The 18,593-nt window shown below is 39.3% G+C and overlaps 1 protein-coding gene across 3 annotated transcripts; it reads left to right on the plus strand.

Moving 5' to 3' along the window:
• The first annotated feature begins 1,951 nt into the window (after positions 1-1,951).
• ncaldb (neurocalcin delta b) lies at positions 1,952-15,857 on the plus strand. 3 transcript variants are annotated; one of them, XM_070547413.1, is made up of 4 exons: positions 1,952-2,142; positions 14,356-14,772; positions 15,292-15,397; positions 15,539-15,857. In XM_070547413.1, the coding sequence occupies exons 2-4, from the start codon at positions 14,395-14,397 to the stop codon at positions 15,631-15,633; spliced, it is 579 nt and encodes a 192-aa protein (XP_070403514.1). In that variant the 5' UTR covers positions 1,952-2,142; positions 14,356-14,394; the 3' UTR covers positions 15,634-15,857. The 3 variants fall into 3 exon arrangements, with proteins under 3 accessions (XP_070403514.1, XP_070403516.1, XP_070403515.1); XM_070547415.1 differs by lacking the exon at positions 1,952-2,142 and adding an exon at positions 7,194-7,324; XM_070547414.1 differs by lacking the exon at positions 1,952-2,142 and adding an exon at positions 7,246-7,387.
• Positions 15,858-18,593: the final 2,736 nt, after the last annotated feature.

Here is an 18,593-nt window from a genome sequence, read left to right on the forward strand (position 1 = left end):
GCGATGCTTCTAAATCTGCTGTTACCTAATGAAAGAGCTTGTGTAGAGCCTGCTGATTTAAAGAGGCGCTGTCCCGTTTAAGACTCTTCACAGATGAACCGTGACCTCACTGATCTGTCTCGCGCTGTCCCTGTGAATGTGTTTATTTATAGAGCAGAGTTTGGGACTGCTCTTTAGTTGACAAATCAATATTAATAAAACCTATTCGTCAGAGGTTGCAGCACTCAGGGTCAAACTGATGAGCTCTCACCTCCGTTGAGAGTGAACAACTCTCTGCTGGTTAACGGCCACTAAAAGAAAATCCCTTTTGATCGTTTTCAGTGGTGGCAAAAATGTGCAGAATCTGATGCTGCTGCAGACGCTCGTTAAATTAGACGTCATTGTTTTGAAACATTGGCCTAAATGTTGCACCAAGGATTTAATTAATGAATGAAATACAAAATTTAATGAAAAAAAAATCTTTGCTTGATTTGCAAACAAATGTTAAAATTTTGCATGATTTATTTTGTATGTTTTTATGAAAAAACAAAAAGACAAAAGTGCACATTCATTTTTATTGGCACAGAACCCTGCAAGAATCTAAACTTAAACATCTAACTATGGAGTGTTTTGTTAGCATATGTGTCTCCAGTGTTGTGTTTTACATATGAGCGTAATTCTTCATGATGCACTCACCATGCAAATTCATAATAACTCAATTTTATTAGTATTTTCAATTTAAAAACATCTAATATTAAATCAAACTACAATTTAGGGAAACATGCTGGAAAGATCCTGTATTAGCCATTATTGGCCTTTATCATGCATTTAAACCTTTATGTGTGCATTTTGCTTGCACTGGATCATTGTGAGCTGTTTGTGGGATCAGGATTTTGCTGACACAGGTTGAGGGTGAGGTTCTCAGTGTACCTTATAAGGCCATTAAGAAAACGCTCTTTAGAACAACGACTGAATAAGCTCTGTGGCTTTGACTTCCACTAATCATCTTATAAGCAAAGCATGCTGCCTTCCAATGTGCCTGCAAGGTAACACCTGTGTTAGGCAACAGCTACAGCCTGGTGGCTAACACCATGAGCGTCCTCTGCTAATCATCATCATACAACACTCTGAAATCAGCTTGCAGTGTTGCTCCAGAACATTTTGACCTGCAGAAAGGTTGCATTTAATGCAAATAAATGTTGGTTGTTTGAACATAGGGACATGTGAAATGCATGTTGTTGGTCTGCATGCATGCATGGGGGGGACATGCAAACTCCACACAGATAGACCACATCTGGGATTGTCTTCTCACTGCTGTGCAAGTGTTGGGCAAGAGCCAACTTGCATCTCCTAGAAACTTCTATTCAGTTCATTTCTACCTGTAAAATGCACAGTTAACTGTAGGTTTTCCCAAAAAAAAGCAAAGCAAAATTCAAATGACCTAAAAGAAGTTTTTTCCTGTACTTATTTTAATAAAGTAAGTAAGTATGTAAGTTTTATTTATATAGCACATACCACAGACATATTATCACAAAGTGCTTCAGATTGATCAAAACAAAATAAAACATAAAGTCATTAAATCATAATGATCTCTAAACAGAAATAGATTAAAAACAGAAAAAATAAAGTCATAAAATTACTAAATTTCATAAACAGATGAATGATTACATATTTGAGTTAAAAATAAGAAAATAAAAGATCAGAAAAGTGATTTGCAACAAATAAATTTATTCATTGTGCATCGAGGCAAATTTTAGTGCCTTGAAACAACGTTTATTTTATTACAAACACATAAACAAAATGAATAAATAAATATCAAGAACTTTTGTAACTTTTTTTTAAACAGAGTAATCGCCATTCAAGTGCCCTGATTTTGTTACCAAGGCAACCCTGCGTCCCATTGGCCTGCCGCCTCACCACGTGACGCCTGGTTCTTACGTCAGCGTGAGAGGCTGAAGCGGACTAGCCTGAGCAGCGGTTCAGGAAACAGCCCGCTGGAGTTCGGACCGTGAGCAGCTGCGAATCTCAGCTCCTGTGGCTCCTGCTGACCCCGTCGCTTCCTCGCGAACTTTTGCTGTCTTCCCCTCTTCTTTGACTCGAGGCAATGGACCATTAAGAGGACATTAAAAATAAAAACCACCCCGACGACAAGTTCGAAGCGAGGTAAGTTTTGGCTAACGCACCCTTTCAGTTAGTTTTCAGTCTTCCTAATACTTTCGTGCTCTCCAATGTCATGTGGGATTCTGCGTCAATAATTTGTAATAAATACACTTTTATTCGTCCTTAGGAACAACTAACACGTTTCTTCATTTAACTTCGCCCAGCAGTGGCATTACACGAGGTATAGCAGCGGATAAAGCTTTGCTAATCGGATGAAGCTGCTTCTTTTTATCCTTAATAAACCTTCAGTAGAGCCACAAAGGTGCTCGTTGTCTTTACGTTTATTGAATTAGACCAGGAAGTGGAGAAAAAGAGTCCTGCGACCACAAAAGCTGAATGGGTGTCTCATTTCAGTCAGTGGGATAAACAGGACACGGAGGGTAGCTCTGTTGCGCTGAATTAACTTTCACGAATGAGGGAAATTTTTATTTTTCTGCAAAAAAATGTCCTCGACAATATTGTCAATAACGTTTGACAGCAGTCACTTTGTTCTCAGTCTCCTGAGATCAGAGTTAAAGGTGAAATCAGCTACTTTTCACTTATTTTCACTATTCAGATCCTCTTCAGGCTTTTATACGCTATTGTAACTTTGATCCCTGTCTAAAAACAACCCCACAAACATTAACATTAAAAAAAATTATACAATTTATTAAATAAATTTTAAATAATAAATTGGAATCGGATATCATAGTCAACATTTGTTCTGACTTATGCATTTATTAAATTCGCCCACGGATGAACTGATCACTTATAATCCAGAATTAGCAACCAAGATGAGGGAATATTATGGTATTTTGGTAGTTTCTCTGTTTAAACTACATTATTGGACAAGATGATCAACATAATTAAGAATAATTAACATTTATCAGCAGATTTATATGTAAATATACAGTTCACTGTCTTGTTTTTGTTGTGGGATGTAATCAGAAACAGATATGGCTGAATTTCCTCTTTTGTCTCAGTAAAATATTCATAAGGGTCGTGTGTGTGTGTGTGTGTGTGTGTGTGTGCGCGTGTGTGTGTGTGAGTGAGTAAACAAACAACACATAATGGATGAAGAAAAGAAAGATTTGTACACAGGAAATGAAAGTAATGATGCTCTATCAAGCATGAAGCCACTAACCTTTGATTTAATTTTAGTAATTCAGCAACTGAAGTAATCAATAAGACAAAATCAGCTATTTGAAAGACCCGTGGAGGTGTGGATGCAAGGTAGAGTTCAGATAATTGGTGCTTTTGTGCTAAAAAGCATCTCCCCGTACAGTTCAAGATGCTGATCTTTGACAGATGTTTGCTAAATTTGAACATCTGTTCTATTTTAGTTGGCGTGGGTGCGTTGTGGGTTTGTTTTGGGATGGTCTGACCGCATTTGCTCTGTGGCCTGTAGTTAGGCTCATCCGGGAAAAGTATTTTTAATAGAGATACCATATGGAGAAAAGTAAACAAGGATGAGGGGAGGAAATGGTACAAGACTGGGTTTGAGAGAGAGAATGAGACATTCCCTTTTCTGCTGGCTTTGTCTGCACATACAGGAGAAAACACATTTAGATATTTGGTGCAAAACGAGCAGCTCTCTTTCCGTGTAATCAGCAACAATTTTCTGCGAGCGTTTGTCCAGTCCTCCGTCTGTGTTGCTGCTTTGTCCTCCTCCTCCTCCTAGCAGCCATCAGTGACATTTTTTTACCTCGTTCTCATTCGCTCTTCATAAAGGCTTCCGTGTCATGATTGTGGTTTTTCTGCAGCCCTTTGACGCACAAAGCTCTCCAGCTCACAATGGGGAGCTGATGTGCGCTGAATTATGATGAAGTTTCTTCCTCTGGTTTCTCAAACGCCGAATCGTTTGAATAAAAAGTAGAAATGTTTTAAATGTAACTAGTGAGAGCATGTTGTGAGTCCATGATTAATGTGGACTGATTGTTAGGAAAAATGAATAAAAACTGCTTCATTGTCGCAAATAAAAAACAAGCTGTCCTCTCAGTCAGTCACAGTCTTTTGTCACACTTATCTTGATTCAAATAGCAAATAAAGTCTGTAATGGTTTCATTTATTAATAGGGATTAGGGCTGGACTATGTAGAAAAAATATCAAACAATTTTTTTATATTGATAATTATTGAAAAATATTTTAAAAATTGCAGAAAATATACTTTACGTGCAGCTCTGGCCATTTTATTTTTAGTTATTTAAAATTTTTCTCCGCCTCTTCTTCCTGCGACATCTCGCTGCCCCATGCTCTGTTTTGGCTTGAGAGGGGAGGGCATGGTAACGTTGCGTGCCCGAGTCTGTGGTTTTGATTGGTTAGGAGTAAGTAGTGAGTCTAGTATGCTGCTACCTGATAGGTTATAATTAAAAAAGGAAACTTTTTTTTAATCTAAGTTTTATCAACCCTTTTTTTTTCTATCGCATCACATGTCTATCGATAGTTATATTGAACTATTGAATTATCGTCCAGCCCTAATGGAGATGTCCTCTTCCGATATCGAAAGTAATTATATCGGACGGCATCAAAAATCTCCATTGTAAGCAGTCCATTAATATTAACATTTTTTTTTACTACCAATGATCAAGAAAAAAGTCTTTTATTTTTATACTTGCTGTTATTGGCTCTTGTTCTCCGATTGAGTAATATCACTTGATAAAGCCTTTCATACATTCCACACTACAAAATAGTTAAACGTATGTATGATATCCTATCAGACTGATATTGGTATCGGTCAACACTGAAGGCTGCAATATTGATATTGTATCAGAAGTGGAAAAGTTGTATCGGGACATTCCTATTTATGAATAAATTATACACGATGTATGTGTGAAACTATCGATATGCTGAAATATGACCATATTTCATGTTACAGGATTCATATTTAAAATCAGTGTATAGATTTTTGTTCTTATTGAGAATTTACTGTATTTCTTTTGTGTGGTGCAATTCAAACTCCATCTGCTAGGTGGCAGCAGTTTTCATCGTCGCGATGACACTGAATGTGTTTCAGAAGCGTCTGGCCTGAGTTTTCCAATTAAATTTAGTCTTAAAGATCGCAAAAATCGTCCGGCTTTAGTATTGCAATTTATGGTATTGTCTCCTGTGTTTGGTGATGAATTTTGTATCACCCCTATTAAAGGGGCATTATGGAAGTTTGACAGCCAAAACATGTATAGAAATAATAAATTTCTTCTTCATATATTCTCCTGCAAAGCCCTGGTCCTGTAGAATGAGCCCTGGCATTTTTACTGTGATCGCCTGTTTTTCTGTAAAATCACAGAAAAAGAGAGATGCTCGGGTCGAGCAGGCTGCTTCATGCGCGTTCACGCTCAGGCATCGCCCGTAGCATTTGCTATCTGTAGCTTTAGCAGCAGAGAGTGAGATAGTGCCAAATCAGCGACTTTGTCGCTGTTCCTAACACCTATTGATGAACCTAGCTACATTTCTGAGGACCCTTAGCTACTTTCTTCTAAATATTTCCTGCAAATCAGCAACAAAATAGCCATTTTCGCTCCGAACTGTTCTTTGAACGTTGTTTCAGCTGTGATCAAGGATATAAAAGTTACAGATACAAAAGACGTCACCGGCGCTTTAGCTCACCTAGTAAGACGTCGGATTCTCATGCAGTAGGCCCGGGTTCGATTCTGGATGTGAACATAGTTTATTTAGGGTTTATTTTTTACATTAATGGTATATTTTTTTTTACAGTAAGATGCCCAAATTTTTATTTGAGACTCGCCGAACGGCATTGAATTCACAGATAAAAAAGATTTGAGTTCAACTTTCATTTTGGAACAATTTTTCAAGCAAGGGAAGGGAATGTTCTGAGCATGCAGGAGGACTGACCCATCTTAAACCTTTGTCGGCTGTGCTGAAGAGAAAGGTACAGAACCTAATTATTTAATTAGCTGCGTGTTCTCCTGTCCTCTGTCCTCCAGGCCACACACACACACACACACACGGGACTGTCTCAGCTGTTATTTTCATTAAGGAGTGTGCACGTACAGCATGCACGCCTCGTGCACGAGCCTATTATTGAAGCTGCCGTTACGCTTTTGGCCTGAGGGGGCAATCGCGAGCATAAAAATTCAAAACTCCGTAAAGTCCCTTTAAACACCGTCTCAACTTTTAAAGGTATGTCTAGTCTTGTTTTTTAACAGTAGCCCAAAAACGCACAGTATTAAATTACTAAATTAGATCAGGTGTATGATGTACATTTTAGGGCATCCTCAGGTCTCAGGAAAACATTGTCAGATCAGATCAAAGAGGACAAAACCCCATTGGACCTATAAACATTTTCTGAAGAAATGATCTCAGGAAACACGGCGTCAGATGAAACGGAATTGGATAGAAGCATCCTGCAGTGGCACCGTTGTGTTGATGGCGTATTTGGGCAACAATTTGGCTGTGATGTAACTGTGGCGCTTCTCTTTTCTTCTGTTCATAGGTGTGTAACACTTTTTTAGACCTTTGTGATATGTTTGTAACAAATTTCACTATTTAAATAAAGTAAAAACAACTGACAATGGCGCCACCTGCAGGATGTTTCTCTCTGAGGCGCTTGTATCTGCGTCTGATTTGTCTGGCGGTGTTTTTCCTGAGGAGAAGTGATGATGTCTGAAATTAACGGTTGCTGTGGGAAGTTTTCATATAAAACTAAACCAGCTACAAGATAACAAGAGCTTGTAAACTGGACCCCTGCTTTATTATTTACCTCCACTGACAGCCAAAAGGCGGGTTTTAATGCGTTCTTTACTGACAGCAAAACAAACCACTGTATGGATTTTAAAGAAACTTCGAAAGTAATCGTTTCATGCGTTGATGCTTTCCTAGATTTGATAACTAAAGCCAAGATTTACAGAGTGTGAGTTTAAAATAAACTCTTTCATGAGACTGTTGCAACTTGACAGAGAGCACTTGTAGCAGATATTGTTCTTTCCACTCTCCGTTACAGACGGGACCAGCCGTGGTCCGACTGCTTTGACCTTAAAACCAAATAACACGACGGATAGGGTTGCAGTCAGACATTCGAGGAGCCACTGAAGCTCGCTACAGTAAACACACGTCATCGCAGCGTTTGTAACGTGAGCTCGTACGCTCCCAACATTTTGCTGGGGCTGCAGCTGTGGTTAATGGTCTTTTGAGTTCGAACAAGTGAAAGGCAGAACGCGCTTATCTGGAGACAGATGCAGCTTTAAAGCTGGTAAAAACGTGAGCCACATTTGAACCGATCTTTATGTGTGAACATTTCACTCGTCTGTAACAGGTTTGTTTCACCTCATTGGCCGTGAGCAGCTTTGCATGACATCACAAAAATCAAGCCCCGAGTTGTTTGTTGGTTTTTTGGCGTGATATTTACTAGTTCTGATTTAAATGTTGATGAGCAAAAATGGCGTGCTGGTAGGGCCTCTGTTGCATTATATTTCTATGATGTATCGAGAAATTCATGACAGAAAAAACAATAAATAGACCAGATTACTGCAAAAATAAGATATTTATATTTAAAGCTCCTTCCTGCATGTTTTTAGGTGTTATTTGTTCTCGTGAGTTTATTTTTCCATCTCAGATCAAAAATGTGGTTTTGATGTGTGGCTGAGTGTCTTATGGCAGCACTCAGCTTTGCAGTCTGCACAGTGATGCATCGTGTTCCATTATGAATGCATCATTCATAAACTCACCTTCTGTGATCAAGTCCTTCTCAATCACTCACACGGTCTCTGTTCTTGGATTATCTGTTGGACTCCTGTGTTAAGACTTGCCTGCAGGATATAAATGGACACATGTCCCTCTTATATAAGTGGGCGACAAGATGTTCCAGGATGAACGCCTTTGCTTCCAACAACACTTTGACTTAAGTGCAGCACAAAGACCCTGGCAGCACCTTCTAGTCACCTTCAGCACCTTCTTGCATTAAAAATACATCTGAATATTTATTATTGATATATGATTATTACCTTTTATTTGTTTACTGCCTTTCACAGAAATAGAATATAGTACATAGGAAAGGCAACACGTCAGCAATAATGCTTTCAAAGTTACCTCACAAGATTTTAAGTTAAGCAGTGAAAACCTTATAAAGTTAGGCAAAAACAAGTGAACAAATGAAGCAGAAATTTCTTTGTTGTTCTCAAATACAACGAAGGTTAGTCTTGCTTTTGAATTGAAATTTCAAAAACTTTCTATGGATATAATTCTAGCTGATGTGAATATTAGGGATGAGCGGGTACACCACTATCTGTATCTGTTCAACCAACTAGATTATCTGTACCCGGAGTGGGTGTGGCATACCCCGGAAGTGGGCGTGGTTTAACCGGAAGCGGGCGTGGTTTACATCAATATAATATTTTAAATCTGAAATTGATATGGATTGATCAGAAATTGCTATGTGTATTGTTTATTTGAAAACTATTTACAGAGCAGCCTCAGAACTGAGATTAAATATTTTTCATCACAATAGTAAAGAAACTATTACAGAACAAGTTTTTCAATAAAATCAGAACATTAACATTTAAGTGCATGGATTAATACATCTGAATTCATGCAGTAGGAACTAGGAAATATGAAATGCTAGAACCAGAAACAACTTTATATATATATTTTTTATTTTAATTTGATTAAACTGATTTTTTTCTTAACGTTCTTGGCATTTTGCCCCACACAAAGTTAAACAAAACAATGTTGATTAAGGTGTGTGTGTCTGAGATAGAGAGGGTGAGAAGGAGAGAGATGGAGTTAAAAAATAAATAAAAATCCCGACCGGAGCGGAGGTAGTGAGTGACTGATGCAGCACGTCAGCTCTGTCTTGTCAAATGCACCGTGTAAGTTACGAAAAAAGTAACTAAATATTCAACCGAAAAAGAGGCGAGCTGAAGAACACCTAGGGAAAACTGAAGAAACGTGAGCAACAGTGAAGCAATCACAGCGAGATCCGTTACTGTCTGTGTGTGTGCGTGGATGAGCCGGACGGACTGTGCTCCCGGCCGGCTAGAGAGTGGGCGGGCGCTCTATGTGACTGGCCAATCACAGAGCGTGAAGACAGTCAGTTACCCAATGAGGATTTTCCTTCAGCATGATTACAGATATTTACGAGGTTTACTCGTTTCATGCTCGTATTCGTCAAAAATGCTTTATCCGTACCGGATACTCGTCTGAAACGAGTATCCGGCTCATCCCTAGTAAATACATTTAAGATTTTAAAGGCTGAATATTACCTAAATTAATGACCTGTTAAGATCTTGCTGTTAAAAAAACTTCTAAATATTTGCTAGTTTAGTTTAGAGGTCGACTGATATTTGGTTTTTCTATTGCTGATGTTGATTTGTAATGTCCCGTTTGGCCGATGGCCAATTTGAGCTGCCGAGGTCGGTACAGGATCGGCTCGGGGTCCAGCGCCCGCTGATGACGTCACATTACTGCAAATCTACTCGGCTTTCACACATACGTTTTGGAAAGACATCAGCAGTTTTGTTAATAAATTCTTGTTTGTTAACACCTAAATGTTTTCTTTATAATTGTAATTTGTTAATAAAACACCGTATTATCTTTGTTTTGTAAAGAATGTGAAACTGCATAAAACCAACATCGGACTGACAAAAAATAGAACCGTTCTTATATGTGAATCCACATCTGTTTGTATTAATGTGGAGTTCGTCTGTTGATTTCCTTAGTTGTTATCTAAATACATTATTTGACTCAAAATATTGCTTGGTGTCTTTCAATAAAGTTCTTATATTTTAACATTTATAACATATTTTCTCAAAAAAGTGTTGATTTTTGGACTACAGGACTACAACCGCTAAGACTACGACGCAAATTTGTTCTGACCAATCAAAATCATAACGTGATGACGTAACGGAGCTTCATGTTCAGCCAATCAACTACTTTGACATCGTCGGCAGTCGAAGGACCCCGAGCAGATCCTGTACCGACACCGATATATTGGGCTGATTTTCATGGCCGATATCTTGATGTTTTTCATCTTATTTACATGCTAAAATGTCACAAATATTCAAAACTGGTAAATAGAAAAAAGTTTTTAGTTGGAAATAATTTTAGAGCATTTTTTAAAGTAGATGTTACTCAGGAACGTAAAAAATACACTTCAATTAAATTCTGCAGCAGCACTGGGCTGCCTGGGAATGTGCCTGACTTTAAATCAGCTTTACTAAGGAAGTATACCAGCAAATTAATAAAAAATGTTAAATATCGGGCCAATATATTGGCCGACTGATAGATCCTTCTACCCCTAGTTTAGTTCAACCAATCTGGGTTTCTCTAATGCCGATACTGAAACCAGTTTGTAGAGGTCAGGGTCAGCTGATGGCCGATATCTAGACGTTTTGGGCCCTTTTTGCGTGCCAACAGTGGATTCACAACCTTTCTGAACCTGAATAGTTTTCTAACTCTAAATTTTACCAACTCTTGACTCTTAATTTTGTGCTCAGGATTCTAATCAAACATTTAACAAAAGTTAATGAAACAAACCAATAAACCGACCAAGTACTAAATACAAAAAAACGGGACATGCTAATTGACAGAAATGTTTTAGAGCATTTATTAAGCTGATGTTTTTCAGGAATGTGAATAAACGTATAAATAAACTCTGCGGCAGCAGTGGGATGCCTGCGGATGTGCCTGACTTTAAATCAGCTCTAGTAGGGGTATATCGTTCGATATCAGCCCAATAAATCGGTCTATCCCTAATAGCTAGTTTTAGCTTTTTAAACAGAAGAATAATGTGTTTTTAAAGCATTTGTGTCTTTTTTTTAGAATTATATTTGCATGAAGTCATTTAATAACTCTTTGCATTAAAAGTGGACAGAATATATCAAAACTTTATCATTACTGCTATATCCTTAAGCTCCAGGATCAAACAATTAAATGCACCTGCAGCTTAAAGACCAGTAACTATAGCCATCAGTAGCTAAGCTACATTTGTAGCTGCTTTTTACACCAGAGGCTGGTCGTTCTGGTCCTTGAGGATCACCATCCTGCATGTTTTATGCGTTTTTCTGCTTCAACACACCTAAATGAAAATTAACGGACTTTTGCAGAACTTCATGACCTGCTGAGGAGGTCATTCAACCATTTGAATCAGGTGTGGAGACATCTATAACATACAGGGTCGTACTGGAACCCCCCACCTGTGCTGGAGACTGTAAACACCTTTATCATCATCCCTGCTGCTCATCTCATGCTCTCAACTGAAAAGAGTAGACGTCTCTGTTCAGGTTCACTAACGTCTGCATTAGCTGAGGCTGGTACCAGGCCTGCTCTCCACTCAGTAGGTTAAACTAGCTCTCAGTCACTTGTGCTGACCTGGTGAGCTGCTCGGGGGAGAGTTTGTCTCAAGCATGTGACTTTACCACTCGTCAAAGCTGTGGTTGTGTAACGGTGCCATCACCAGCCTGGCAGCAGCGCCAGGTTAGAGTCTTAACGGCTAATTGCGTGCGGTGACGTCACAGAGCTTCAAATAGCGGAGCTCTTAGGGTGACTGTCTGATGGGATGTTCAGCAGAGGTTTGAGCTCATCGTTATTTCAAAAATACACGTGGATAAACGGGAATGCTGGATCGATGCGGCCCACTGGCGGTGATACGAAACGGCCTGATGATATTCGAGATATTTAAGTCTGAGTTTAATCAGAAAACTCAGGCCAGCTGCTTCCAAGACGCGTCTAATGTTATCGTGAGATAAAAATGTGTTTACTCACACACAGCCCTCAGGGTATTGTACGTCATCCAGGTTAAATTTTCTGTTAAAACTTCAGGTTTTTCAAAATATCTTCAAGAAAAGAAGAAATATGCTCATTGTTTATTTGTTTTTTTAGTTTGTTCTGTTTAATTTATAAAGTAAATGTCATTAGAGTCAAATTAACCTTTAATAACATAATGTTGACAGCTTTTCAATTGTCGTAAAGAAGAATTGTGGATTGTTTTTAGCTTTTAAAGCAAATCTAAACATTTTTAAGCTTTTCTTCTCGGTTGTTGGATGAGATGATAAAAGAACTGAAGTCGGTTTGGCCTAGACGTACCCGTCTGACTCCACAAATCCCTGATTATGCTCGTAGCTCTTGTTGTTGTTGCTGCTTTTGTAAAGCGTTTACGAGCGGCATTAATTAACCTTTTTTGTTCTAATGGAGAGGAAAGCATTTTAGTTTGCTCGGCTGGTAAACAGAAGCTCTGCCTGATTACCGGGGGAGCTAAAAGCAAACAGTCTAACAAGCCATCAGTCTTCGCAGGAAGTGGTACTAATTTATTCTGTGTGGCAAAAGCTTTCTACGAAGGAATATTGTTCATTTCTGGCCCGCTTGCTGTGCTAAATTAGAGCAAATGTGAGGACAGTCGTCATCTTTTCAGCTTCAAAAAATTACATTTTCCTTGACAGTCCATCAAGCAATTAAAATGTACATTTTAAGACCATTTGTGGTTGTTTCTGGCTTCTTCCTCACACAGAAAATGATTTATAAGTTTAATTTTGATGGCACAAAGAAGTACTTAGAAGCTCTCAACGACAGGGCAACATTTAATCTGAATTATAGTTCATCTCTTTGGCTTTATAGACACTTTGGACTTAATTGGTCATTTTGCTTTGTTTTTATCATTTAAGTTCATCGTTGCATGTTTGACAAATTCTTGTTTTCTGTACCAGAGCTTCTGTGGCCCAGGAGGTTGCTGGTTCCATCCAGTCATTCTGTCGTCGTGTCCTTGGGCAGGACGCTCCCACCTTGCTGTCTCACCTCTGTGTAAACTGCTTTCGATATTGGCGTCTGGCAAATGCGTAAAATGTTTGTTTTTAGGATTAGCGTTGAGCCTTTAAAAAGGCAATATTCAAAAGTTTTACTTTAAGTGCTTTATGAGTTTAACATTTTAAACACTTTTAACTTAAATAAATGAAAAGATAAAAGGCACGAGTAGTTCTTATAAAACCAAATTAGGGGCTACGAGTCACACACTTGTGGGTCGTTTTCTGTGGATAAAAAGCTCCTGTTTCAGGAAGTAAAAGCGGCCCCCCAGGAGTGGGGGGCGGGAAAACGGCAGGATTTAGAATTTTACTCATTTATGACAACATTTGGACATCTCGCCTCTGATTGGCTAACAGCCACGTGACTCGCTCTGCAACATAGATGTTTTATCTCTACAAAATACTCAAACTCGAAGGAATCCTGCTGTGTTGTGGAGTTGCTAACGCTAACGGTTAGCTTCTACTAGCCAAGATGCACTGCTCTCTCCTGGATGCTAAATCAACAACAGCTTTTTGTTGATTAGACTGAATAAATTAGATGTATTACTTATTTTTTTAGCTGTACAGGCAGGTGTAACCAACAGACCCAGATTATCGGTCTAATCTAGCTCTTCCACGTGTGTGTGTGCTTTCCTACATTTGCAAAAAGTACGTCAAATACTAAAATGCTAACTTTTGGCCCCCATCAGACGTCTCCAGTCTGTGTTGAATGAACTGAACAGCTGTGTGTTTTCTGTCTGGTAAAGTTTATTATCAGTTATTAGTATGCAGTTAAAGTTCGTTTGATGCTCATTTTGTTTCAGAAAAAGTTTATTTTTATTTTTTTGGTGTGAAAAATAAGCAGTGAAACGTGTACATAGTCGACAGTTCACACAGAGCGTCTAAGTTTGACTCGGATGAGTTTCTGCAGGAAATGGAAGTTGGTGCATTTGCAGAGGTGCATGCACAGGCGTATCAGCGCGCACGTGGTTATCACCAGGTGTGGTTGTGCATCTGGAGAAGTTTTTGCACTGTGCAAATGTTTGGTGGGCTTGGTTTTTGTCTTTTGTTCGGTACAGAGTATCAGCTTTTGTGGTGTTGGTTTGTATTTTTTAAATGAAGGGTTTAAGTTGTAGACCTTCTTAATGAAAGTAATTTTAGAAACCTGAGATGAGGATATGGAACTGACTCTCTGATCTGTTTTATTTATTTATTTTTTACACCTTGAGGTTTATACATGAAGCTCTAAGAGCAAACGACTAAATTGTGACTCTACACGAGTGACTTGTCGACATTTTGGCCTCAAACCCACAACATAACATCTGGTAATGAGCCTGTTGATGAAGAAAACTACATTTTCACTCATTTATGTCCATTATTTCCATCATTTTAACCTTTTAAAAATGTAATGTAACTGATAACGACTGTGTTGTTGTCCTTGACATTTACTTTCTCCCCATTTTTAAACTTGAACTTGTCTCGGGTGATTTCTAATAATGCCTTTCTTTCTCAGTCAGCAGTCCGAAGCGCCGCTGCCTCTACAGACGACACGATGGGCAAACAAAACAGCAAACTTCGTCCCGACGTCATGCAGGACCTGGTGGAGAACACGGACTTCACCGAGCACGAGATCACCGAGTGGTACAAGGGCTTCTTGCGGGACTGCCCGAGCGGCGCCCTCACCATGGAGGAGTTCAAGAAGATCTACGCCAACTTCTTCCCGTACGGAGATGCCTCCAAGTTTGCTGAGCACGTCTTCCGCACCTTCGACGCCAACGGAGACGGGACCATAGACTTCCGGGAGTTCATCATCGCCCTCAGCGTCACCTCGCGCGGCCGGCTGGACCAGAAGCTGAAGTGGGCGTTCAGCATGTACGACCTGGATGGGAACGGCTACATCAGCAAGGCGGAGATGCTGGAGATCGTGACGGTAAGAAAACCTTGTTCTGTTTTTGCGTTCATGGTCTCCGGACCGATCTCTGTGGAAAACACGCGATCGACAAATTCCGATCAACGCCTTTCAGTGCCGATCAAACCAGCCGCTTTTCTTGTCGCTCGTCCTTTGCAGCGTTGCGTCTCCATGGCTCCGCGCAGGCACACAGTGGCAAAAATGTAAACAAACATGTCTGCTGAATCTTTACTCAGTCTGCGAGAGCGGTGTAGACTTTGCATCCTGCAGCGTAAACGTTCCACGTGAAGCAAGCTTGTTAAAACGCTTCCAGTCTTTAGACTACAATCTGAAAACAGGGACACATGAATAAGTCATCTTTTGTTTGTATTTCTTCAAAAAAAATACTCTTTCAACACGCTTTTCAGTGCTTTCCAGTTGTTTGTCCCTTTCATGGACTGGCAACTTGTCCAGTAACTGCCAGAGTTGGACATCAGCTTCCCACGACCCTGCTGAGGAGAAGCGGTTCAGATAATAAATGAATGTTTGATCTGTTTTCAGGCCATTTACAAGATGGTTTCCTCTGTGATGAAAATGCCCGAGGACGAGTCCACACCTGAGAAACGCACAGACAAGATCTTCAGGCAGATGGACACAAATCGAGACGGTGAGACTTTTATAGCTCCTCTAAACCCTGTTTTTGCACGAAGACGTATCTGGTTACGGTGCTGCTGTCGTAGCTAGCCGCTCGTCTGTGAAGCCAGGACAGGGGAATCCTCTGTGAAGCTGTTTTTACTGTGTTTCCCAGGTAAGCTGTCCCTGGAGGAGTTCGTGGAGGGAGCGAAGAACGACCCCTCCATTGTGCGACTGCTGCAGTGCGATCCCAGCAGCGCCGGGCAGTAGAGAAACTGGACTCTTCCCCTGATATGTCAGCACATTTACAAAATCTCGCTTCATTTGACCCACTTGAGATTCTTGTAGAGTCCCATGAACACACACACACACACACACACACACACGCACGCACACGCACACACACACACACACACAGCTGAATCCTGAAGCCAGATACATGTGTAACCATTGAGATTTACGGTTCATGCTCCTCTCAAACACATGGGTCTCAAACACGGTACGAGTGTGACTTGAAAGACTGAAATCCCATCACAGGCGTGTTGAAGTCGGAGCTGTCGCGGGAGACGACGGCCAGCCAGGATATTCTAGCGTATTCACGAAGTACGATGCAACAAATCCAAGTATGCTTTTACTCCTTGAAGCATTGTTCTGTTTTGTTGTTGGAACTGATTCTTGTTGCAGAGTGACGACGAGCAGGTCTTTTATCAAGTATTTCAACAAAAGTCGACGTCATCACTGGGGAAAAAATGAAGTTCACAAGAAGGGGACTTAATGTCCCAGTGAGACAGTACAGTTCTTTGGGTGGAAGATCTGGAAATTGTAGAATTTTTATATATATATGTATACAAACATATTGTGATTTGTTTGTTTTTGTTGTTTGTTTTTTGGAAGAATGTTACTGACAGGAAGTTTTTGACGACAGATTTCAGCAAGCTGGTCTTTCAAAAAGAGCGTCTTCAAGCCAAGTTTTGGTGTACGCACAAACAGATGGTTTTAAAGAAAATACAAAAAATGTTTGAAAATATAGGTTTAAGCTTCTTATATTTCGTTATAAGAACAGTTTGCTGCAAAGTGAGGATTTTATGCATAAACCACAATCGTGTTGACAATTGTTTTTATTTCTTGCAATATATTCACTCATTTATAATAGACATGATTACAAAAAGGAGAGAACCACACATATTCCATTTTAGTTTTTGTCTTTTTGCCCATTGGAGATCGAAAATGTGCACATTTGAAGTTTAATGCAGATTTTCATGATTTTACATTTTTAAGTTTGATAGTTAATATTCTGCAGCTTTTGTTCCTGTGCGACTGTGTTTAAACAGTCTCAGAATAAAGCACGGGAAAATAAACATTTCTCACACTTTTTTCTTCTACTGTGACAGATTTTTTTTTTATACATATACATGGTAACTGACACCTAGATGGCAAATCAATGGTTGAAGGTAACGGCAGCAGATCTCACTGTGATTTTCAGATTTAATCTCGAAATGGATGCTTGTTGTTGTTTTTTTTTCTCCTGAAAAATGTTTTGGGTGAAAATTTAAAAGAAAATAAGTGTTTTGACTCATCTTTTGGGCTTCTGCATATTTCAATGGAGAGATCAGCCTCTTGTTTTCATTTCAATAGCATCTTGTGGTCAAGTGCCAAACAGATGAATTAAACACACACACACAGAGTATTGTATCTATTTATACTGTAAACTTACCTGTTGAGCCAAAAAAATAAAACAACCAAAAAAAAGTGTATTTTTTGTAGATTTTGTGAATTATGTTCAAAATGTCTTGAACTGGTAAAATATTTTTTAGTTACTTTTGTATATTAAAACGTATAACAAAAAATTATGATAGACTAGCTCTAGCTAAGTATTGACTAACATGCTAGCGAAATAAAAGAACCACCTGTTGGCAAATTTGAGAGTAAAATATTTGTCTTAACAGTTTATTTCCATGAAAATACATTTAATAATAACTTGAACACAACCACTTGAAAAATCATTTAAATTGAGAAGTCTAGCTACATTTTTGTAGCATTAGCTCTCTGCTACATTCTTGTAGCATTAGCGTTTTAGCATTAGCATTTTTAAAGAATTGAGAGCCGATGATACTGAAATGTAGCTAGCTACATTTCGATAGTATTAGTTCTCATTTTCAAGTGAAATAATTATTTAGCATCCAAAAAGTGTGGTTTGCTGTTTAAAACATGAAATTAAATAATTTTCAAACAGGTAAGTGATTAGCCTATTGATAACCTGAGCCTTGACCTCTAGTTTGGTTTGAATTTTTTTTTCTTTTCTGCTAGCTATTTGGGATAAAGGAACATTGGCGGAGGAGTTAAGAGTGCCTAGCCTGTAACCGGAGGGTTTCAGGTGCAAGCCCTGTCTGTCACAGTCATTGGGCCCTTAGGAATTACACTTAATCCGCCTTGTCTGCTGGTGGTGGTCAGAGGGACCGGTGGCACCTGTGCTCAGCAGCTTAGCTTCTGTTATGTAGCTCATCACCACCAGGGTGTGAATGTGTGTACATGGGTGAATTACTGGTTGTGTTGTAAAGCGCCTTGTGGGGTTCTAGGAGACACTGTAAGGAGCTACAACCATCTGCTTCTGGACCAGGATACCCAGAAGAACAGTTTCTATTCCTGTTAAAGTGCCATGGATTTCACATGCGATGTCCGTGAATTTTAAAGACGCATTTTGGTGGCAAGAACTTGCTTAGTTTCAAACAAGGGCAAAAGTGATTTTAGGTGTGAAAATACATCCAGGACTAAAACTGTGCATCACCAAATTAAACCAGACACGCAGAAAAACGGCTGTAAGTTCAGCAAACTTCAAATCCTTTCTTCAGGAGGAAAGAACCACCATAAATCTGGCCATTTGGTAAGTAGCAGCTACGCTAGGGAAGAGGAGATTCTGTGGTGTATGCGACCTACCGATGTCTGATTTAGTCAGGCTAACTATGTAATTTTACAAGCTGATAAATCTCGAAGTACGTGGTCGAAACACCCTTCATCACTTTTCATTTAAATAGAAGTACAGCATATGTGTGATTCAGGGCATAAAACTTACTGTATTAGGAATGAGCTTTTAGCCCTGTCGACGTGCATTCATTTTGTCGTTCATCAGGCGGGGACCCATGAGCCGACTGGAAAGTAAGGAGACTTGGGCTCCTTATATCAAAAACTTACATTTATCATAAAGAGGACCTCTTAAATATAAAAAAAATCAT

Source organism: Nothobranchius furzeri, chromosome 19 (genome assembly GCF_043380555.1).
Source record: "Nothobranchius furzeri strain GRZ-AD chromosome 19, NfurGRZ-RIMD1, whole genome shotgun sequence".
In the NCBI taxonomy this organism is placed as follows: domain Eukaryota; kingdom Metazoa; phylum Chordata; class Actinopteri; order Cyprinodontiformes; family Nothobranchiidae; genus Nothobranchius; species Nothobranchius furzeri.

Coding starts and splice junctions, on each gene's coding strand:
- ncaldb (XM_070547413.1), top strand. CDS start 14,395: ATGGGCAAACAAAACAGCAAACTTCGTCCCGACGTCATGCAGGACCTG. Junction 14,773..15,291: donor AGATGCTGGAGATCGTGACG/GTAAGAAAACCT, acceptor ATCTGTTTTCAG/GCCATTTACAAGATGGTTTC. Junction 15,398..15,538: donor GATGGACACAAATCGAGACG/GTGAGACTTTTA, acceptor TGTGTTTCCCAG/GTAAGCTGTCCCTGGAGGAG.